The 24,359-nt window shown below is 37.1% G+C and overlaps 5 protein-coding genes across 6 annotated transcripts in view; 2 read left to right on the top strand and 3 right to left on the bottom strand.

Moving 5' to 3' along the window:
* The window catches only part of LOC131436686 (probable Rho GTPase-activating protein CG5521), a 28,947-nt gene extending 24,911 nt beyond the window's left edge, over nt 1–4,036 (bottom strand). For both annotated transcript variants that reach the window (XM_058605552.1, XM_058605558.1), the window contains exon 1: nt 3,565–4,036. In XM_058605552.1, the coding sequence (XP_058461535.1) occupies nt 3,565–3,670 (106 nt within the window). In that variant the 5' untranslated portion in view covers nt 3,671–4,036. The remainder of the gene's footprint in view (nt 1–3,564) is intronic.
* A 4,295-nt stretch (nt 4,037–8,331) lies between these two features.
* On the bottom strand, nt 8,332–11,451 carry LOC131436678 (uncharacterized). The gene is made up of 4 exons (XM_058605539.1): nt 11,173–11,451; nt 10,884–11,005; nt 10,709–10,805; nt 8,332–8,721 (listed from the first exon to the last, which is right to left on the bottom strand). Exons 1-4 carry the CDS (start codon nt 11,285–11,287, stop codon nt 8,381–8,383), a joined length of 675 nt encoding a protein of 224 aa, XP_058461522.1. The 5' UTR covers nt 11,288–11,451; the 3' UTR covers nt 8,332–8,380.
* A 379-nt stretch (nt 11,452–11,830) lies between these two features.
* Nucleotides 11,831–13,378, top strand: LOC131436668 (uncharacterized). The gene is made up of 3 exons (XM_058605526.1): nt 11,831–12,336; nt 12,624–12,720; nt 12,821–13,378. The coding sequence occupies exons 1-3, from the start codon at nt 12,025–12,027 to the stop codon at nt 13,240–13,242; spliced, it is 831 nt and encodes a 276-aa protein (XP_058461509.1). The 5' UTR covers nt 11,831–12,024; the 3' UTR covers nt 13,243–13,378.
* Nucleotides 13,379–17,638: 4,260 nt separating this feature from the next.
* LOC131436659 (dimethyladenosine transferase 2, mitochondrial) lies at nt 17,639–19,523 on the top strand. Its single transcript, XM_058605514.1, has 3 exons — nt 17,639–18,596; nt 18,653–18,972; nt 19,030–19,523. The coding sequence occupies exons 1-3, from the start codon at nt 17,859–17,861 to the stop codon at nt 19,430–19,432; spliced, it is 1,461 nt and encodes a 486-aa protein (XP_058461497.1). The 5' UTR covers nt 17,639–17,858; the 3' UTR covers nt 19,433–19,523.
* A 56-nt stretch (nt 19,524–19,579) lies between these two features.
* On the bottom strand, nt 19,580–22,193 carry LOC131436654 (wee1-like protein kinase). Its single transcript, XM_058605502.1, has 4 exons — nt 22,124–22,193; nt 20,535–22,064; nt 20,320–20,462; nt 19,580–20,252 (listed from the first exon to the last, which is right to left on the bottom strand). The coding sequence occupies exons 2-4, from the start codon at nt 22,058–22,060 to the stop codon at nt 20,107–20,109; spliced, it is 1,815 nt and encodes a 604-aa protein (XP_058461485.1). The 5' UTR covers nt 22,061–22,064; nt 22,124–22,193; the 3' UTR covers nt 19,580–20,106.
* Between the last annotated feature and the right edge of the window lie 2,166 nt (nt 22,194–24,359).

The following is a 24,359-nucleotide window of genomic DNA, read 5'->3' as shown; positions in this document are numbered from 1 at the left end:
TAAAAAGAGGCAGGAATTATGGGCCGACAACGCTTGGTTTTTGCACCACGATAATGTACCGTCGCATACTGCATTGATTCATCGTGATTTTTTCGCCAAAAATTCAATCAATATTGTTCCGAAACCTCCGTATTCGCCTGATTTACCTCCGTGTGACTTCTGGCTACTCAGCGAACTCAAACGACCGCTTCGGGGAAACCATTTTGAGTAAATTGAAGACATCAAACGTGAATCGCTACGCGCATTAAAGGCTTTTCCGGAAATCGACTTTAACAACTAATATTTCTAGGATTGAAAAAAAACGTTGGCACAAATGTATTGGGTTCGGAGGGATTCCTTTGAGAAGGTTGATATAGATTTGGAAGAATAAATTCAGAAGTTTGAAATTATTAACAAAGTTTTACTATTTTTTGCTCATAGTATTAAAACAAGTTGATGCTCTGACAGGTATGCTTAAAGAATGCGGTAGTAATTCTTGCAGTTTTCTAAATTTGAATAAATTCAAGTTACAATTTGTTTGCATCTTTTCCACTTATTATAAAGGTCAATTCTTGCAGTTTTCTAAATTTGAATAAATTCAAGTTACAATTTGTTTGCATCTTTTCCACTTATTATAAAGGTCAATGTTTACTGAAAACCATTTGTTTTAACATGAAATAATTGAAATCATCATCAGAGCATATACAAAGCGGATCAGTGGACTTTGGATTACTCATTTTCTTTGAATGTCAATGTTCTACCTAACACTTGTTTGAAATTCAAAGTTAAATTAATCTATGCATGCATGAAGTATTTCACGTGACAGTGTGGGTCATTGTTTTCGGAAGTACTTAGTCTCTGGAATGAATTTAGAGAAACATTATCTTGCAGCAGGGGCCGTTACTTTACATAACGGTTAGAAATTTACAACATTTACAACCTTGCCTTTCAGGAACCGAAAGTGAGAACGAGATTCAAATAATTCGGACTCGGAGGTTTCCTACTCGATTATATGACATTTCATTTGAATTCAAATATGTGAACATCGGTTATGTCAATCTTTTAGAAGATTGATAGTGTTCTTCACAAGTACACTTGCAAATAATGCGGTTACATAGAAAGAGACCATTATTTCAGCTGAATTCGAATAGCAAAGTAGCATATAACTGGTTCAAGTTCTGATCGAGATTTAGGTCCGGTTCCAATTTCAAGATTGATAATATGGTAAGCACAAGTTCACATTAATGGATAGATTCTGAACCTAAACATGAATACTTGTTCTGTATTCTCGATCTGAATTCTGAACCAAGATTCTGGAGCTATGTTCTGAACCTGAATTCTGCACTTCTGAAATCGAATTCTATCGCTGGATTCAGAACCTGAATTTCGAATCTTGATTCTGAACCTAGAACTGTGATTTAGAACTGGATTCTGGATCTCAAACTGGATCTGAATTGTGGACCGGGGTTCTGGGACTGGATTTTGCTCTAGAATTTTCGACCTGGATTATAACGCTGAGCTTGATTGCGGACCTGAAACTAAATCCTGAACCAGAAATGTAGCGCTGGATTTAGGGATTTATTGCTACACCTGGATTCTGAACTTGAAACCTGAAAACTGATTTCCGGATATGAATTCTGAATTCGAATCCAGAATTCTTGATCTAGAATTGTGTTCTGGACCTCAGACCTAGATTGTGAACCTGCATTTTGGACCTGAATTCAGAACCTGAATTTCGAATCTTGATTCTGAACCTAGAACTGGATTCTGGATCTCGAACTGGATCAGGATTGTGGACCGGGGTTCTGGGACTGGATTTTGCTCTAGAATTTTCGACCTGGATTATAACGCTGAGCCTGCATTTTGGACCTGAATTCTTGACCTGAACTTGAATTTTGGATCTTTATTCCGGGCCTGAAGCTGGATTTAGACTCTGTATTCTGAAACTGATTGCTGGATCTGGAATCTAAACCTGATTTCTGGAGCTGGATTTTAGACCCAAATCGTGGATCTGACATCTGATCCCGGATTATACATCTGGACTCTGGATTCGATTTCGGAACTTAAATTATGGAACAATATTGTAGATCTGAATTCTTAATCTGCATTCTTCACTTAGAACTGGATTTTTTCCTTCATTTGGAACCTGATTCATGACGTTATGAAACTGATTACTGGACCCGAATTTTAGACCTAGATTCCAAATAACCATATGCATTATATCACTGTACATGTACAACTCTATTTTTACATTTTTAATGTATAATTACACTAATTCTACATACTTTAATGTAATGTGCATTAAATTTGCATTCGAAACGTAACTGAGCATTATTTTACAACCTTCCGCCGTGCTATATATCGACATTCAATGCTATATTTTGGAACAATGAAACTTTAATAATAACTATAAGAGTAATAATCCTATAAGAGTCTAAAATCGCCCTTTTCAGCTTTATAATAGCGTTGTAAAAACATATGTAACTCCGCTGCATTTAATCAAATTTTACACGAATTCTTAAAGCTGAATTAATGTAAAGTTATGCGTCGTGGTTACTTGGGTTATGGAACTGAATTGTGGATTTGGATTTTGGATCTGGATTTTTGACCTAGTACTAGATTATGGCCTTCGACTTGGACCTGGATTGTGAAACGGGGTTCAGGGCCTAAATTTTAGGTTAAGGTTTTGAGTCTGGATTCTGGAATCGCATTTTGGACCTGGATTCTAGAACAGAAGAATATTACTTCTCCATTTGAAACTGAAATCTTTACTCGAATGCTTGATTCTGGTACTGGATTGCGTATCTGGAACTAAATTCTGAACCTGAAACTATTTACAGGAACTGAATTCTTGATAATGGAACTGAGCTCCGGACCTGAACCAACCGGAATGAGGTGGTCAAGATGCACTTGCTTGACTTCCTGCTCAGTAGACTACGTTTACTAGCTCAAAATCGTCGTCGCGGGTACGAGAAGTAATCGAGTATTGCGAAAAATCCGTCATCCCTATTTACTACTATTTTATTGATGAAGATTTGACAATGCTGAATATTGAAAATGATGTCTCGTGTTAGGGCCGCTATGAAAACTGATTCTTTTACTGGTAATTTACTTTTTACTGGAGAAACTATTTCCCTTAATTTCATTACCATGTTTATGAACCTCGGCAGTCCTTTTATTTTGGTAGGAGAAAGATTCAAAGGCAGCTGGAATCAATATCAAGGTTACGATTTTATTTTTTTTTAAATTTTTAGTACTCTATTAAATCCGTTTATTTGTCTCCTGTTTTAACTTCCGATTAACTAAAATTTCAAATCACACTCTTTTTATAATAAATTCAATTTGCACACTCCCTGTTTACACAGCAACACTGCAACTAACCATTTTCCGCACACCGCTCGTATGTGTGTGTGTGGAACGTGCGGAAAAAAAATCTACACCACAAACATTACACGGGTTTACCGAATAAACGATGGGGGAAAAGGTGCGAGTCACAATATGTAAATTTTGTCTTCTTTTGCCAAATTTTGGTCCAGATTGATTCGAATTCAACCAGATGGTTCCCGAATCGCTGGCATGACTCACCTAGGATCGTTTTCAGGTGTCGCAATCGGGCCGTGGAATCCTTCTTACTATCCTGGATCTTTGCCGTCGATTTTTTCAGATCGATGTTAGACTTTTTGGTAAACATCTTCTCTTCACTTTTTGCCTCGAACGGTGTGTGCAAGTTCCTCAATTTGATACTATCGACTTTCACATCCTTAAAACTAACTTTGTTTCTGAATGTTGCCTGCGTTTTTCATTGTTTTGCAATCAGCTGCACGAAAGCACCACACTACGCACAGAATGTTACGGGATTTTCTCCAATTTTTGTCGTTTTCTCAAGAACACAAGTTTCTGCGAAAAAACGCGATTGACATTTTGATGAGCTGCCACACTACTTTATCAATAACAGAGAAAAATTGCTGATCAAAGAGGAGAACGGAAAAAGTTTCACTTCACGAGTATACACACAATAAAGTAAGACGAAAACTATTGCACACATCAACCTGTCGCTGTCAGCCGCTCACTAGCAGCAAAGACATCATATTAACAAGATATCCAGCTCTCACATTTCCCGAACATATAATTGGCAACATCCTTTTTTGCGAGCATGTCGCCCTCAGGTGAGTCCGCATCGAATCTCATACATAGAAGTAGGGGAAAGAAATATCAAATTCGTACGCGCCAAAATAGCAGGGCTGCGCACCCATACAATTGACATGACATGTTGAATGAGACGCCGTGCGATGGCGTTGCTGAACTGAAGATTGAGATCGCTCCAAGCTGACAAGGTCTGCTAGCAGTCTATTATGAAAAATGCTATATTTTGACGTTTTGTGAACAATCGAAAAGTTTTGGATTGATCCTTACCAGAGATGCCAGATATTTTCATAGAAAATCTGTATTGCTTTGCGGAAAAATCTGTATTTATCTGTATACACTTATAAAATGAAATTTCTTCAATAAAATAATGCTAGAAGATGTTGTTCCAATAGATTATGATTAAAGAATAACAGATTTAATGAGTATTCATTCTTCATATCTTCGTAAGTCATTGCCGCGCTTACAATTCATCGACGAAATTAATAGTTTGAAAATGTTGACTTCATAAGTGACATGGAAGTCAGGTCATACGACTCTCAGTCTGACAAAGTTCCATGATGCCATGACTTCCTTTAATATCAGTTCTAATTGGTATCAAATTATACATGTATTTTAGTCCGTTGACTGATAAATTTTTATCTCGTCACTGTAATCAAATACAAATAGATACATTTAGGAGTTTTTGTTGGTTTGTGCAGAAAATGTGAACTGCCTTGAGCACTGACGCGAAAAAATAGAAACAAAATATGTGCTTTTTGCACAAACCAATAAAACTCTTAAATGTTCACATTTTGCGACGGCCAGTATTAAGCCGTCACTCGTTTACGCCTGAGACGTCAGAAATAATATGGCACTTGTACAATATCATTTGAGGATTGCATAAATAGTGCCAACTTTACGTATGCTTAACGGTATAGATTGATCTGCTAAGCGCGAGATGGCAGTTCAATTTGAACTGCTTTAAGCACTGACAAGCCGAAGACGAAACGCGAAGAAATAGAAACTAATAGATAGCTCAGGCGAAATAGTTTATTTTTTTCTTTCTTACTTTTTGTGAAATCTGTATAAATCTGTATAAAATTTAGAAAATCTGTATAATATCTGTATTCTGTATTAAATCTGTATGCGTATTTAAAAATCTGTGTAATACAGATAAATCTGTATAAATGGCATCTCTGATCCTTACAGACATCCGATTCATGTGCAAAAACCGATTCAATCTGAAAACTCAGAACTGTTTCGAAGAAGGGCGAAATCAGTGAGTGTAAACAAGCACAAATAAAACCATTGTACACTGCTAAAAATCGACACCTTTTTAAAATGTGTTACTCTAAATACATTTCAAGTTCTTAACACTTATTCGCTAAACTTTTGAAGCATACTTGATATCCTAGTGAATCTAGGATATCAAGTATGCTTCAAAAGTTTAGCGCATGAGTGTTAAGTGTGTCATCAAATGGCTCAATCATATCTCAGCACATTTTAATCTTAAGTGTAAATATGTTGCTATCGAATGCTTCGAACATAGGACTAAAGTGTATAGCTTTATGACATAGATCTATCTCATAACATGTCAGTTTGAAGTGTCGTTGTATTGATGTATGTATATTTTCTCAATAATGGTTATATTTCCTGACAATTGCGGCAATACTAAATGTCAAGCATATAATAAAAAAGTTTCGAATAAAAGGGCTGCAAGTAACTTAATGGGAGTGATTCAATCTGGTTTTCTATTAGACAGTAAGTATATTCATTAAATTATCAGTGATTTTCGGAACACCGTACCAGCAAGTGACAGATACTTTGTGTTTATTTTCACCTCTTTCACCATGCATGATACAAAGCATCAAAACATAAACTATAAGTTGATACTTAAACTTGAAGGAGAAAATAAACAAAGAGAAAACGTTATTTGAACATGTACTCCTCAATTTTTACATTACGCTCGAGGCAGGTAAATCCATTAAAATGTTCCGTAATATAAAAACCGATCTGAAATTTATTTTGTTTACATTCATCTTGCCTTCGATATGCAGTAACCAAGGTTATGGTGACTGTTATTCAAAACCAATAATATATCCACATGTGCTGCCAGTTTAAAAAAAATTCACTAGCGTTTTCGATTTGACATTTCCAGTTACTGAGGGGTAGTTAAATTTACGATAGAGCTCTGATAGACGAGTGGCAGGTCGTGTCGTCGGTATAATTTTGTTAAAATCAAAGATTTTTTATGAATTCAAAGAAACTTTTATGGCAATTCGATTGTAAGTGTCAAGCGCATTGAATACTAAAAGTTGTACATTTTCAATTTATCTGCCGTTTGGCGTATACCAATAGAATTTATTATGATTTCATTTGAATAAGATTTGAAGAGACTTATTCGTACAATCAAAGTGTCGAGACAAATGCGGCGTAATTAAGTGTAAAACACTTCGGTCCAAGGTGTCGATTTTTATCAGTGTAACCGAAATAATTTACATGAGTAATTTAATAGTTGTTTAATATAATTCTAAACTGTTGAATGTTATTTAATAATAACCAATAAACCATCTGTTAGTATGGTATGGTTAGTAATAGAGTATGAATTTCAACAGAAGAAAGAAAATCCTTTTCTTTTCATTTACTGCTTGTTACTAAGTCTAAGCGAGTACCGAATTCTTCAGAATACTTTTTCAAAGTTCATGTTGACTTGTGGCTTATTATCGGTTAATTTATTTTATGGAAATAGAGTAGTGGATATAAATAAACTAATCGAATTAGGTTTCACAGGATGACGACACAAATGAACTGCCAATGAATCAAGTTCATTTTTGACAGCTGCCGGTGGTTTGTTTCGTTTTGCGACTGCAAATTAAAAATTGAAAAATGACGAAAAAGTGCCTGTTAAAAACGTGTTTCACAGTGAAAAGAACTAAAAAGATTGCCATGTATGCGTTTCCAGCATTAAGGAGCGATATAAGTATAAATCTGTTTAGTGTGAGGCGACTTGCAATTTTTTTAATTCAAACGATGAACCTCTGATGATCTTTTGTGAGGTTATGCATAAGTGAACAGTGCTGCTACTTTCGCGCGTACAAAGATAATTAAATTATTCTATATTTGCACTAAATTGATAACACTGATGATTTTCATCTCCGATTCCCAAAGAAGCAATCTGATTTTGCATAATGTTCCCCATCGTTGCTTTTGATGCTTTTACTTTACTTGAGGAGGAACTACGCAGGCTAGAATGAAGGAAATATATCAAGTGTTATCCTTCATACCTACTCAGGTACGATAAAAGGCGTCATGAGTCTTATTCTTTGATACTCGTTGATAAAAAACATTTAAGAAAACTTTTGAATTTTTTGTACAACTGAAAATGTTATCATAAATTGATGATCATATTTCCGATGGAATGTAGCAAAAACTATGTTGATACGTTAGATATAACAAGAGATCAAAAACTTATAACTCAGGGTAAGTATTGTGAAGGAGCCCCATGGTAAATAAGCCGTATTATCAAACACAAAAAGGTAAAACGGTGTTGTGTTTATAAATATGGTGTAGGTCAATTCAAACCGATTTTGCAATAGTGGACTATTGAAATACTAAAATGACATTGTAATACATGTTTAAGTCAAATGTTTCCGAATCGATTGGTAGTTACATTATTTAAAACCATCAACAAGCTAAGTTATAAGCTTTTAAAATTATGACAGAAAAAGGTTGCAAGGCTAGTTATTGTATAGACACTTGGCTCCGTATAGTGAAGAATAAGGCATTTTGAATACTAAAAAACGAAACTCAATTACAAATTACAAAATAGAATGAACCTTAAACCTTAAACAACTCTTTTCGTCATATTCAATTTCCTTCAATTATGAATTCATCGATATGAAGCCACAAAATAAGTATTACATAAAAAAGAACTAACACTCACTAAAGATATCATCATATAATGTTGTAGAATTGACAGGTATGAAAGTTCTTCAAAAGAAATCGAGTTCAAAGACGTCTCTAAACCAGAGTGGAAGTAAGGAGAGCGGCGACATTTCATTCGTTTTTTTGACAACAACTCAGAAATTCATCAAAAAATGTTCGCATTTTAGCTTCTTATTGAATTTAACTTGTCAACTGCGCATTTGGAATGACAGTGACAGCAAATATCTGTTTCGAACAAACTACTGTCGTTACTCTTCTTACATTCACTCTGTTCTAAACATGTTTAAAAAATGGATTTATTCTTCAGAATATCTGAATGCCAGTTCCGAGTCTACGCTCTATTTTGACTCGACTGTCCACTGACCGATCCAAACAGATTTTTCACCTTGACACCAGAAATGTTCAGACAACCCAATTCGTGTGTTGTCTCGTTTATCCCTACGACCTGTTTCAGCTCACCGATGTCGCACCCGTGATGATACCCGTTCAAGACGACACACACTCCGTTGTACGGAACCAGCGAACCGTTTGAATCTTGTGGGTTGTAGCACTCGTTTGGGATGCAATCCGGGTGTTTCGCTTTCGGCGCTAGATAGATCATTGTGCCGTTTTCACAGTAACCTTGGGTATACATTTGATAGCACTGACGAGTTGGTGGATGGTAGACGTACGCTGGATAAAAAAATATTATTAGATGATTGACAATTTGTGAGATAACGATAGTAGATTGAATAAATTGCATTAATTGATTGATAATAAATATGATATATTACAGCACAATAATCCTAATAGAGCAATTATACCAATATTTGGCTTATAAACTAAGTCAACTGTGTCATCCGGAATCCATCCAACTGACCAATAGTTTGGATAAAAGCAGACCCTGTCAGCTTGGCGCGAAATTAATCCTCAGTTCAGCAACGCCATCGCACGGTATTACATTCAACATATCATGTCAATTCTATGTGTGCGCAGTGCTGCTATTTTGGAAGAATGAATTTGACATTTCTCTCCCTTACTTCGTTGTACGAGATTCGATGCGGACTCGCCTGAGAGCGCCATGCTCGCAAAAAAGGATGTTGCCAATGATTTGTTCGGGAAATGTGAGAGCTGGATATATTGTTAATATGATGTCTTTGATAAAAGGGAATGATTTGACTTAAGCGGCTTACGAATTTGCTGAATAGCACTACAGCAGACCGTTTTTTTTTCAAATTAATTATCCAAACTTCAGAGTTAGCATGACGCAACAGAACATAAGAACCAACAGAACTTCTTCTAAGCAGTTTCTTGAACACATTGCTCAGCTTCTATGCAGCGAGAAAGTTCACGTGGAACTTGTTTTTTACTTTGAAGTTTAAAAAAGTTCCATGCGTACTAGCAATGAATAATTTCACGCGGCACTGCTCAAACTGTCAAAAATAATCTTGTATTTTCTTATGTAGTTCGACAGTTCACGCGGAACTTGTTCTCTACTTTCAAGTTCTCAAAAGTTCCGCATGTACTTGTAGGCAGCAAGAACGTGGATTATTTAGTAATTTTTGGTGGCTTGGGTATCATAAAAGTTAATAAAGACAGATGGCTTAACAGAAATTATTGGACTTATTGGAAAGTATTGGTTGAAATTTTGTTGGACCGAGAGGCGAATAATGATCTTAAGGTTAAAAGCTACATAATCGAAAAAAAAACTAAAAAGTTTGAGCCTCTTACAAAAGTGATTTTATCAGTTTTTCTGTAGTTACTTTCTGGAATTGCTCATTGCAATAGTCGATTTTGTAGAGAAAGGTTTTATTGGCTGACTTTGGCCGCAGAATTTTGGAACATCTTTTCCGAATAAAAAATCTCGGTCCGTATGTTGTAGAATAAAATAAATGAGACTTCTTCATTAATCTCAAAAATCTAAATCGTTGTAGGAAAAATTACAACAAAGAGATATAATGCAATAATTAAAATATATGCTTTGCTACACTCAGACAAATTGAGTAGTGAAAATCATAAGCAAATCTTATGACGCATCAAAAATCCCCAAATTACCATTTCATAAGACAAATATGAAAAATATACATATCATCTATCACTATTATAGTTTTCATATGAATAACTCATGAATTTCATAGTATATGAGAGAAGTTATGTTTGTCATAGAAACTTCGCACAATGTTCCCAACAATTTCGAATGAACTTCATATGGCTTTTTATAGGTATTCGAATTTCCTTGATTTAATGAGGCGGTTCTATGATTCGCATACGATATTCTTGTGGCTAAAAACCATATCAGTATGAAATTCCATATATTTTTTGCCTGAGTGAATAATAACACTATACTACTTTTTTATGCAATTCTTATGATCAAGTTATTGCCATCTTTCCTAAAGTAAGTTTTTGATTATAAATCGTATAATCAATACATAAGATGCGTTTTGCGACTAACAATTTTTGGATTTTCCAAACATGTTTATTTAAAGGAAGATTAAGAAGATTCGAGTTATAACCCGACTACCCGTAATAATTCTCGCTATTGACAAATATAAAATGCATATTTGTTCAAATTAATGAAACCAACGAGAATTACGAAATAGCAACAATCGGAGATTACAGAGTTCAAGTCAAAGTGATACAAGCTGGCAAGTTGCTCAACCAGTGTGGCGTTAATACTTACTTGGTTTGCAATCGCAGACCCAGTCACTATCCTGGTCCCCGGGATAAAGGATCTCATTTTTCTGGCACTTGTTTGGAATGTACACCGGAGTTCGATTCTAAAACAAACTTTCATGACATAAGCAAAATATTGCTTCCGGAGGATCTATCATCGCTATGATCCATTCGATACTTACTCTGGCATTGTGCATTGATTCGATCATCGATGGATCAGCCGGAAATGCAAAAAGTTCCGAATTCCCATCCGGTCCCTCACGCTGTCCATCTTTGTACGGTGATTGCGGACGACTCGGAGCAACTGGAAACATATGATAGTGCTAAATATGATACAATACATCCAAACGCTCAATCTGAAACCGGTAGATGAGCCAACTTTCAAGGTGTACAAGGTATACAGATATAAATCTGTATCACTATGATCGTGTCGTCGAAAAGGGTCTTCAGAGTCGAGTTTACTTCACTTACGGAAATTCGTCTGAATTTGGCCGTTAAACTGCGCTCGAGGAGCAGATGAAACCGTGCAAAAACTGATAACAACCACACTAACTGCTATCAAGAAAAATATTTCACACCGGATCATCTCGCTTCCTTGTGTTAATTCTCTTCGCACTGAGGTTGATTACTGACTAGAACAGATTAAGCGCTGGTATACTTGCCGTCTTGGGATTTCCCCAAGTTGATCACTACTTGCCCAGTATAATTGTATTGAACTTGATCGTGTTGTGAGACGAACTTGCTTAACTTTACTCGATCGTTTGCGCTAACTGAGAGAGATATGAAAAAAAGAGCGAGCTGGTGATTGTGCGTAAACAAAAGAATCTTCTTTTGAATAAATCTGTGGCTTCACTGAACACAGATTGGGCAAAACTATTGATTCAGTATGAGTATCGTGCTTCCAACTCATTTTTACCAATCAATTAATTTTCTGCCGAAGTAAACATAAACAAGGTATTATAACGTCCGTGATTCCTTTCGGAGAGGAGATCGGGGAATCGAACATTCGTTTACCTATGGATGGGATTCCAGATGAGTCAGGGAATTAATGATTTCTGATGTAAAAAATAAAGGGCCATTCACAAGTTACGACCACCATAACATTTTAGGAGAATTGTTTGCTGTACTTGATATCTTTCAATTGAACGTGAAACCCCAAAAAGCACATAAGCACAATATCTGAATCAAAAAGATTAGTTTTATTGAAATGTTTCCAGGTTAAAGTATGACCTAAAATCTGTTAATAAATAGTCCAGAAATGCTCAGTCTTCTCGATATCTCTTGGCAACACTGTCGTTCGATTATGATCGATTGATCGGTCATATGCTCTCTTCCCATGTACCGGAGAAAGAGAGTAATACCACAAGAACTAATTCGATTTGTTGGGATCGCCATCAGTGGATCGTGTCTGCCGAAAATTTAGCATTATCATTGACAGTTACGATCGGTCCGGCAACTTCGGATCTTGCGGGCCTGGTGTTAGTGCATGTTTGGATGATGATGCGAATGGAAGTGTTTACGTTGCTCGCCGCCGTACTAGTTTTTCTAGTAACCACAACTTGCTCGGCACCCGGAGCTGATCTGTTTGGGTACAAGGAAGATCCAGAAGATAATCCTTATCGAGTGAATGCTCAGGTATGTTGTGAGAAAGTAGCGACGAGAAATAATAACTCATTTTGCTTCTGAACTACCAATCAAGCTAATCATCTAGAATGCTGGGTTATCAGTTGTGATTTATTTACTATACGTTCTATTTTGGATGACGAATGTTTCAGGCAATGAAGGTCACAATGATAACGCCAATATTGAGTATATGCGAAGTTCGAATGGATGACTAATATCGATTTAGCATAATTATTTGATTTACATTTGAATGAACATATAATCAAAATTACCAATTGTTCTAATTAATTCTTCTTCAGAATCGGACACCGATCTACATTCCCAATCATTGTGGCGAAAACGAAATTTTATATCCCGGAGACCGTGGCGATGATTGGGTTTGTGACTGCCGTCCAGGTAAGCTTTACTTTCACATTGGCACCTACAAGTTGGGCGGAAAGCAACAAATGTTATGACACAAAATGACAACTCATCTTCATCTCATTTCAATATTCAGCGCACGTATATCATCCGGTGACACGTAGTTGCTATCCTCTATATACCAAAGCTTATTGCGAAAAAGGGCAGTATGTCGAGATTCCAATTGGTTCTAAGCTACCTCAGTGCATCAATAATATCTGCAAGGAAAAGGAAGTTCCGTACAACGGAAAGTGTGTTCTGCTAAACAAAAACAATGAGGGATTATGTCCAACAATTCAGCGAATCCGACATGTAATCGGTGTCAACGAAACTACTCTGCAGCTAGGTTGCATTGCTCATGCCCCGATCGATCTGAAACGAGTGACGTCGCAACGTGGAGACTACACCACTATCGGAGAACAGACGGTACTAACCAAGGAGGGAACGGTATTATTCCTAGCAGCAACCAAGTGCGCCCCTGGATCAGCTGCTCAGACTAACGGTACTTGTGAAGCGTGATGTGATTAGCGGAAGCGACACCATCATACATTTTGTTTGATTCTGTGGAGTTTTAATTGAAAAAAAAGTTTTGAAGAGACATGAATAAATGAATAGCCGGATTTTTAATAAATTGTTGGATACGATAAATACATATTACGCATAGAATTATTTTTTATATTATTTCCCAAATATCCTAACTTATCAAACTTGAAAAAAAAAGATAAAAACAATTGAGCAGTTTTGGTTTTCAAATGCTCTGTTTTGACTTTGTTTAAACGGTGTATTTTAGGCGGATTTTTATCTTTTAAGGATTAATCTTATTTGTGCTAGGACACATAACCAATTTTATTATTTTTACGTTTCGTCTTAGACTTGTCAGTGCATAACAATTTATTTCGAACTGTTATGCCACCCACAGCTCAACCTAAACCGCTAATTATTCCATAAGGTTGAGAGCTAAACAGTTTTGGCGTTTGAGTTAACGGCGATAATTGGATTTTGCCACTAGCACTTCTAAATAAAATTTGAGCGCATTGTGACAACATACATCGTGAAGATAGAGATTTTCATTCAAGAAAATTTTTTAACCAGCTTTACGATAAACATCAATTTTATTCGGATGGAATGAATTCCGCAATGAATACTGACTATTTTCCATCATCAAGTCTTTTGAAATATGTGTTTACCATGTCAGTTTTGAATGCAATCAGAAAGGATATCTTTGATTTTAATAATGAGTTTGAGGCTTTTTCTAAACGTAAAAACTGCGCTTTCATTTTTATCGTGAATATATAGACAAAAATAAGAATTATAACTAATTGCCCTGAACAAAATGCGGTTTTTCGAAAGTCTCCATGATTAAAAAAAATGAATTCTTGTGATTCATCGTCATGAAATTTTTCTTAAGGCAAAGTATACTTTACCTAAGAAGTAATCAGTTAAATAGCCCACAACAAATGTGTCATAAATGCACTTTAGAATCATCAATCATTTACAAAAAGGTAACGCTTCGTAAAGTCTTTAACTTACAAAAAAGTAACGCTTCGTAACGCTCCGTAACGCCTATAATTTGCTAAAAAGTAACGCATCGTAACGTAATAACTCACGAAAAAGTAACGCATTTAACGCTTCGTAACGCCTATAACTTATTAAAAAGTAACGCAAGTAACACTTAGCAACGTCTATATCTCACAAAATAATGTAACGCTCAGTAATGCCTATAACTTACAAAAAAGTAACGCATGTAACGCTTCGTTAAGTCATAACTCACAAAAAAGTGACGCATGTAAGACTTCGTAACGCCTATAACTTACAAAAAGTAACACATGTAACGCTTCGTAACGCCTTTAATTTACAAAAAAGTAACGCGAGTAACGCTTCGTAACATCTATAACGTACAAAGAAGTAACACACGTAACGCTTCGTAATGCTTATAACCTACAAAAATAGTTACGCATGAAACGCTTCATAACGTTTATAATTTCCAAAAAAATAACGCTTTGTAAAATTTATAACTCACTAAAAAGTAACGCATGTAACGTTTCGTAATGCCTATAACTTATAAGAGAGCGACCTATATAACACTTCGTAACACCTATAACTTCCTTAAAAGGAACGCATCTTAACTCATTTACTGCAAAAATCTAATCCTTATAACGGTTTTTAACATGCATAATTTCCATAAAATAACTCATATGATTTGTAATCCTTAATTTAAGAAAATTATCGAATGCAACGTTTTCTCGCTTCTTTAATTTAACGTAACGCTTCCCATCTCACAATAAAATCGAGTGAAACGCTTCGTCAAGTGGAACATTTTTCCATATTGCGGTCGGGTATAGCGTGATGGGTAAGTCGATGTCTTTCACGCAAACCACCTGGGTTTGATTCCCAACTCCGCACAAAGAGCCAAAAAGGTTTTCTAGCCCGAATAGGCTTCTGACCTTAGGGTTAAAACCGCTAAAATCGAAAAAAATCCTTACTTACTCAGGCGTTGACTCCGCAAAATACTTCGTAACGTATATAGCTTCAAAAACTAAACTACTATTCTATGTATTATTATTATTGTCATTTATTCTACCGGAGCGATCGAATTTCGTTATCAATTAAAAAACGGTTGAAATAAGAAACTAGTGGACATCCACTAGACAACGAAAATGTACCACATTAATACATTTTCGATGAACGTATATATTTTTTAATTGTGATTCTTGCACTCGGTGATATGAATTTTATAGGTTTCAATGTTCGAAAATGAACGATAATACTTGACTTGTATTCATTTCATTCAGTAGCCTGTCTAGGATAAATTTTTAGCTTTGCTGCAATCTGAAGTAATATCTATTATATGATATTTCACAACAAAGCAACAAAGCTAAACAGAGTTAGACATTACTAGTATTATGAACGGCAGTTGCCTTAGAAAATGAACGATTTCTTATATCACCCATTTTATTGTATTCAACTCGTTGTTATTTCAACACAAAATCCAATGCATAAATTCGAAACCACTGTGCATTTCTCACACTACCACCATATGAAACAGCAACGGGGAAGTAATATACAGACTGATGAAAAGTTTATGAAATTCATTTGAACCTTTTTTCAAATTTTCGGTTATTTCGGCTAAAGTTTTATAATTTTGAGTTGCCTTTTCAGATTCTTTGTGAAATTTTGCTTCAAACACTGTTTTTCAGTTCTAAAATCAACCTTGTGGAACGGAACCGTAACCGTTTATACATTTCAAAGACCAATTACGGTTCGGCAAAGCCAAGTTTCGAAATTCTAAGAATGCTTAGTAGTGATAAATTTAATAGAGAAAACTAAATTCACTCCGCTACATTTCACCTAAAAGAGAACCCAAGTAACCACGAAGCATTATAACTTTACATTATTTAAGCTTTAAAAATTCGCGTAAATTTTTATCAAATGCAGCGGAGTTGCACATGTTTTTACAATGCTATTATAAAGCTGAAAGGGCCATTATTACACTCTTACAGGATTATTACTCTTATAGTTATTGTTAAAGTTTCCAAAATATAGCATTGAATGTCGATATAAAGCACGGCGGGAAGTTGTTGTAAAATAATGCTCAGTGCTTGAAAGCAATATTAAGGGTCATTTAGGGGTTAGCCAAATTTTGTGCTAGGGCACATAACCGTTTTTATTAGTTTTACGTTTCGTCTTTGACTCATCAGTGCAGAGCAGTTCAAATTTAACTGCTTAGTGCTAAACTCGGCAGTTCAATTTGAACTGCTTAGCGATTCAAATTGAACTGCCGAGTTTAGCACTAAGCAGTTCAATTTGAACTGCTCTGCACTGATGAGTCAAAGACGAAACGTAAAACTAATAAATATTAAGGGTGTATGCATGGTTTTATTCTAATACAAGTTGTTTTAGTTGAGTTGTTAGTCCGTTTTAGAAGGTTTTATAGAAGTTCTATACTGGGGGGGACGGGTATAGCGTGATGGGTAAGTCGATGCCTTTCACGCAGCCCGCCTGGGTTCGATTCCCAACCCCGCACATAGGGTCAGAAAGTTTTTCTGGCCCGAAGAGGCGAATGACATTAATGTTAAAACCTCTATAATTGAAACAAAAAAAAAAAAAAAGTTCTATACTGTATTATTTTACTTAGCAAAAGAGGCATTTATTATAGTTGTCATAAAACTGGTTGTGATTGCAGAATCAATTACAAATCTCTTATACATTATAATTAGAACCATAAGGCATTCGAATTGTTACTTGGGTAAGCAGGTGGTACGAAATGGTGCAGCACAAGGATCAACTAAGGTCAGTGAAATTTCCACACAAAATAGCTCGTTGTGGTCTTCCCGTGCGCAATCTTCATATTTGGCCCGGGCGCCAATTATCCTAGGTATGCCCAATCTTTGAAGCTGGGATATCTTGATTTGAAACAACTGTTTTTTTTTCTGGATTGAAGTACAAGTTATCGTTTTGTGGTTTTAATCTACTGAAATTTTCGGAGTACACGGTAATCCAAAATTGGATTAAAAGATACTTTATTTTCTTCATCCTGAACTCAGTGATTGTTTAAAATTGTACTCATTTTTTTTACATCTGTTCACAAATTTTTGCATCATGTGGACATGCTCCATTCGAGCGACCGTCGATACGGTGCAAAAAAATCGGAGAGCAAATATCTTTGCCAACGATCCTAATTGTTGGTCGGTTCCGACTTACAGATACATGCACATGCTGGCAGTTCGGCCACAACCAAAGAGGAAAAAAACAAATGTTGAGTCGGTCTGATCGGTTTGATCGATACTCTTGTAGTGTTGTACACCCTTCTTCCATTATCTTGGAAAACTGAGCTCTGGACAGCCCTTCAGTATTATTACAATTTTTAAAGTGAGTTCCAAGCTAATGTCAAATTTGCTCAATCACAAATCTTCTACCGATAGCCGGTGTTATATTATTGTTTACCAACATTTAGACATTATACCAAAGTTATTGTTGTCTGTCCTGATTTTTCCGGATTGAGTTTGGACTGTTCCATAGTTGAAGAGAGTTTGTCGGAGATTCTTTGATGAACGAAAACCTGCTACTATTATTTTACTTAGGTTAGAGAAGAGCTGCTCGTTTTGCGGTGTAATAAAATTGCAGTGGAGATCAGAATGCATTCTAGACTTCCGGTTATAAATATACTTTTCAAGCGAAACATTGCATTTGATATTGCTCGGAGACAGTTAGCCTGTGAACCGCTGAAGCGGAAAAAATCAACAGTGGAAGAGCCGACTGGAAGCACCTCAACGAAAACGATCGGAAAACGTGCTCATGATGAAATTAAAAAATACTTTACGTCTATTGGGAATGAATCGATACTTAAAAAAATTCCACCCGAGTTACTGATGCGACATGAAAAGCATCTTGAGCGATTTTACATATCCACTAGTCAATGCGCAGAACTTGTAGCAAAACATGTCACAGCCGGTTTGTCACCGGATATGATATTAGCCGAAATAAACCCGGGTCCGGGATTGCTCACACGAGAGTTGGTGAAGTGCGATGTCAAGAAACTGCTGCTGATAGAAAGCGAAGATTGTTTCGAGAGTGACCTCAAAAGACTAATGGCAACCCACACGAGATGCGACTGGAATGTGTTGATAGCACACTTCAACGGGATCTGTAAGTATTCCTATCAGAACCGAGGGATAAAGCTGGAACAGCTCATAGCAGGCGGGAAAGAATCGCCCCGAAAGCAAATGCCAGATGGGGTCAATCTCAGACTATTTTCGACTGTGGATTCGCTGAAGTTTTTCAAGTCGCTTATAGGATCCGTCATTTCCCAAACAGGATTGTTTTCGTACGTCGAATGGGAGATGATGTTGGTAATTCCGCCGTTGCTGTTTGAGGTACTTGGCGTTTTTTTTCCTAGCATTTTGTCGTTATTAACTTGAAACTATTGCAGCAATTGACCTGTGATAGAACCGCTGGCTACGCAATGTTTCGCAAGCACACGGTTCTGTTTCAGATATTTTTCGAGTATGAATTATTGGCTCGAATACCTCGAAATCATTTGCTTCCTTGGCCACCGAGAAGTATGAAAAGAAAGCCTTATCGTACACGCAAGCGCTACGAACTGGAACATGCCGATGAGTGGTTTCTAGTGCGAGTAGTTCCCAGAAGAAATGTTTCAGAATTCTGCCCACCGGAAGACTGGCATGCATTTGAATTTTTCCTCAGTCAGAGTCTAGCATCACGAGCTAATCGAATTGTTCCCACGATGGAGTGCGTAATTGATATTTGTATTGGTCCCTTACGATTTGTAACGGGTTTCACTTTCAGACAATGGATTCCTTTCTGCGGTGTCCGATTGATTATCAATCGGAACTACGTGCCACACCAGCCGATCTCGGAAGCACAAACCACCAACGAGTTACAAACATTTCATCGTACGTCGACACCGCTCCGCAAGAACGACCTACCCGAGCGGATATCAATTTTCACCGAATTCGGTGAACTAACTCCTTCCCAGATGATCAGTCTGTTCAACGAGTTCCGAAATTGGCCTGAATATCGACAGTCACAGTTTCTTACGATGCTGGAGCAACATGACCGGAAGGGTCATTCGGTGAACGACGGCAAGAGTGTGACCGCCGCCGGAGATGCCTCCGAAGTTGACGTTGAGCAAAATGCACAACCGTTGAAGGGACGGGGGAAAACTGAAACACCCGACGTGCCACAGTGAAGTCTACTTTGAGGCGTAAAGTGATTCGTTTCCGTACATTCAGGCGAAACTTGATTTGAATAGTTCAACTTTCTTTGTGGAAATGTCATTTTTGAAGCGCAAAAACCAATCTAGTTTTGAGAAGCAATTGTAAAAAGGGAATGAAAATTTTGATTTTTGCTGTTTTGTGGTTTATTTATTTATTCTTACTCTTACGTAGTAAAATCACAAATTTTTTGTCCATTTGTCTTTCCTCAGATTTTCTTCTCTCTTACTGTTTTGGGGTGCTTGAATTTCTGTACTTTCAAATGCAGCGAGCGGTCATTTCTAGTCGCTTGTCATTGTTCAATCTACGGATCAGCTGGGTACAGCTCATTTTATTTTGTTCCAATCAATATTTGAAACATTCATTGCATCCAAAAACTAAATAAAACAGTTCAGTGTAAATCGATTAAACACAAAATGTTTTGAACCATTTTCTCCAGAACATTGAAAAAAAAAACAAATTCAAAATAAAAGGCGTCGAAAAAGTGAGATTTAAAATACTTAAATGAATTAAACAATGTTCTCCGCAAAAAAGGGCAATCTATGAAACAATTTCAATAGCAAAAAAGTAAACATCCGATGATACTGAACAAAACGAATTCATCATTCGTGGGGCTAAATCTGTGGGCCGAAACGTTTCCCCGTTTCCTTTAGTAATCTTTGCTCTTCGTATTATCCCTGATCCCCCGACGCGTGGTAATCAAATTCGTTGAACGTTTCTTCCGAGAATAGGACCGCAGCTTACGGTCCGACACGGCCAGTTCTCGTAAGCCATTGGTACGACATTTGCGAGTATCTGCAACATGGTTAAACAAGCTATATCATTCACGAGTTCTTCAAAATGGAAATGCAACCACACTTACTTGGAGTCTGTGCTTGTTCGTACGATTTGAGTATTTTACTTTGCTCCTTTAGTTTCCGCAGTAGTACCTCGTTTTTCTGTCGCTCTATGCTCAGCTCAAGGCAGAGCTGTGCCTTACTTTTGGAGTCAACGGGCGAGAGGACCCTGAAACGAACCAAAGTTTACCGTGATCAATCATAAATACTCTCTACTCTACAAGTGTGCCTTGTTACTTACGAATGATTGAAAATTGTGGACGAAGTCGGTCGCTCGGTCGGATTCGGATGCATCATTAGTTTGATTAATTCGTTGAACTCTCGACTCAGGCCCGATAGATCGGGAAATTTTCCATTCCGCAACACGTGCCACTGAAGACCATTCTTCGGCAGGGGACCTCCACCACCCGCTTCGTAGAGTGTAATCCCTAGCGAAAAAATGTCCGCTTTCGGTAGGTTGGAGAAATCTTCCTGCAGGATTTCGTTCGGCAGATAGCGACAGTCACCTTCCTCCACCTGTGGGTCATTCACCGATGTGACGTGACCAAGATCACCGATTTTAAATGTGATCAGAAACTCACTGTCCAAATCATCGTAGATATCTTCGAAGCCATCGTCAGCATTGTCCGGATGATGAGATGTTCCCGAACATGCCGATCGGATTGGCACTTTGGTGAGGAATATATTTCCAGCCTTCAGATCCATATGAACGAGATCGTTCGAGTGTATGTATTTGAGTCCTTCCGCTATGTGAAGCAACAGCATTCTTAGCTCTGATTCTTTCAAGAATCGTTCCTGCAGCAGACTCTGCAAACTTCCTCCATTGCAGTATTCGTTTTGAATGAGCATATGATTGTTTTCCGCCCACGCCGAATAGTACCGTACCACGTTGTCATGCTTCCCTAGGACAGCATGCGCATATACCTCATTCAAGGCTGTCTTTTCGAATGAACTTCCCGCAACCGGTTTAATGCTTTTCTTGATTGCATACACACATCCGTCCAACCGATTTATGCACTGGTACACTTCTCCGAATTCCCCAGTGCCAAGCAGGGACAGCTCGAGAAATTCCTTCTCGTATCGGGATATGTTTGAGTCCTGGAGTGCCAAACGTTTGGGAGCTTGTCGTACTTCGCCGAAATCATTTTCAAGCAAAGCGCAAGTTTTAAGAGCCAGATCAATATTTTGCTGTGTCTGTGAAAAACCCCAACTCTTCCGGTTCGGTTCCTTGATAATTTTGTTGCACGAGAAAGCAAACGGAAGACTTACATTCAACTGATTTTCGTTTCCATCCTGACCGGAACGGGTTCGTTTTTTCGTTCTCATGAACATCCCCGGCGGCGTGAATGGATTGACGTTTGCCGACGGGATGACATTCTCGTAGTTACGGTGCAATGGTACCGGCCGAGGTTTTTCGTAGATAGTTTGTCTATTTTCGTCATTAGTCTTGCCCAATGAGTTCGCATCTTTGGTTGAGGCATCGGCGGCTGCCTTCAAGAAATTACTTCTCGACTTTTGAATAATGGTTTTCGGGGTAGCCGGCGAATCGAACAGTCGTAGTGCACGAACTTTTCGATACGGTGGTGACATTGATGCTTGTTTTCGTGGACTGACGGCTGATATGTTGCGATAATTTCCACCCTCCGGTGAAGCTCCGAACGTTAACTTACGGGGCATTACAACTGTTCGATCTGGCGAAGGTAGCTCTACACTCGAATTCATATCCGGCGATGAATCGACTCTTCTGCTTGTATTGAACATATCCATTGAACTGCTAACAATTAGATTGTTAAATACATGTCACAATAGCGGATGGAATCAGTTACTTACACTTGAAATTCATGCAAATACAGTCCGTTTAACAATTACTAAATAATAGACAAAGAATTTTTGACAGCAGCGATAGAGCATCAAAATAGCATTCGTGATTTAACCCCACAACATAGCTAAACGATTACTGAGACATCTGGTGGTAAATGGCTGTATTAAATTTGCAGTTGGCTCAAGCCAAGGGGTAGACCAGTTGTTATCCAAATCTGACACTTTATAGCAATTTGAACAACGAGTCGATTCGAACGGTCATTTCGTCCACGGTCAATTAGCATGAATGTGCAAGAACCAATGACATAAAATATAAAAATAATTCAAACGAATCACAATTATTCACCTAACTAATATTTTCCGAAAATTCTTAAAATTAACATAAATTGGCGTATGAGTCAAGCTTTTCTAGTAAAAAGAGAAGAACGTTGAACCAGAATAATGATACCAATATAATGAAAATAGTGCAAACAATTAACACGTACACCGAAGAAAATTACTTGAAAGCAAAAACAGACTTCCGGTGAAGCACTCAACGTGTGAACATATTGTTTCCCACTAGTGCGACGCAATTTTGTGTATTTTTCGAGAAAGAATTTTGTGCTCGTTTTCAAGTGAATTAGTTTTGCGACGCCACAAAACCACAAACTAACAGACAGGCACACTCAAATTGGAAAATTGGATTTTTTAATAATTTTAACGGTCATTTCGAATATTCCTTTATTTATTTATTTATTTATTTGGAGCAGGGAAAAGCCCGGTGGAGATGAAATTTAGCAATCTCTCTCTCTCCAGCAGGCATAAAACCTTCTCATCATTTGTATCAACAGATTACAATGATCCAACAGATTCATTTAGGCCTAACACCAAAATTAATGCAAAATATTTGTACGGTCGACTAATCATCTTTCCTACCACTACAATTAAAACTAACAGTAAAAACTAAATTTATAACACTATAACTAGTTGATGACACCAAGCATAACAGTATTAGTACTCTTACTTAGAAGGTGAGAGAGAGGAGAAAAGTGGTTAGGTAAATTAAAAACAAGGGTTGGTGGAAGGGGTGCTAAACGAGCGAAAACGAACGACGAGGTTGGAATCGGCATGTAGATCTAATTAGTTATCAAAAAGATAAAAATGGATGGTGGAAGACAGAAAAAAGAGGAAATAACGACCAGATTAATTTAGGCGAGCGAATCTAGTTTCAAATGAAGACGATGGAGAGACCTTTAGTTGGGACAGCCCTCCCATATGTCATGATGGCGCCACGTTAACCTATCAAAAACACCCAGTCTGTCATCTAGACTGTGTTTATTTCAGCCATCTGAAACCGGTATGTTAGCACAAGCCATTTGAAATTACACCGATTACGTTGGGTCCTCGCGATTCGGGTCCCAAACACTGTGATGTTTTTAAAATGACTTAGGACATCAAGTGAAATGTCCCAAAATACAATCCGCTGTATTTTATGTAAGCCGACAAGTTATTGTGAGGAATTCAACCCAAAAATCTCTAATTTACGTGCAATAAACAAGGTAAACCGTAGATCGATTGCACTACTAATTGTTTTTTCAAGTTGAAATCAGCTGATTTTGAAGTTCCAATTTTGATCTCATCAAGATGGCGTCGTCAGAGTGAGTCGTTTTTTTTTCATTTATCAACAGAGTTGGCATTCATGCAGAATTATCTGTAATGTACTGATTTGTATACGTGCAGGATACAGATTCAATACATATTGCCAAAACTAAATACGGAATTGTGCCTACTTCTAATCATCCAACGCAATACATGTTTTGTTCACGACATTTACTTGCTTCTGGCCTGCCGCCACTTAATTTCGGGAGAAATACTTTCGATACTTTACTTATTTGTATGGTTATAAACTAACTAGACCTATATATTCGATCAGTTTCAAATTCATTCGGATGAAAATTTCATAGCAATCTATAGGATCATCTTTTATTTTCACATAAGTTTGTGAAAATCATTTCAACTGCCTTCGAAAAACCAAAGTAAATTCAATTTTAGATTATAAAATCACTATTTCTTAACCAGTTTTCAAGAATCCACACTGGGCCTCGATTGAAAAGTCGATTTTCACAGTTGTTGTAAAGACAAAAAAAAATAACGTTGATCATATTAAGAAGATCGTAGGTGAATTTTGAAATCTTCGCTGGAGTTTTCTTTCAGAGAATATAATCTCTTCTCAAGAGGTTGAAATTTTTTAAAGGAGGTAATTGCT

The sequence above is a fragment of the Malaya genurostris genome, chromosome 1, assembly GCF_030247185.1.
Source record: "Malaya genurostris strain Urasoe2022 chromosome 1, Malgen_1.1, whole genome shotgun sequence".
In the NCBI taxonomy this organism is placed as follows: domain Eukaryota; kingdom Metazoa; phylum Arthropoda; class Insecta; order Diptera; family Culicidae; genus Malaya; species Malaya genurostris.
Note: the sequence above shows the minus strand (reverse complement) of the source record. Positions and strands in the feature narration are given on the sequence as shown.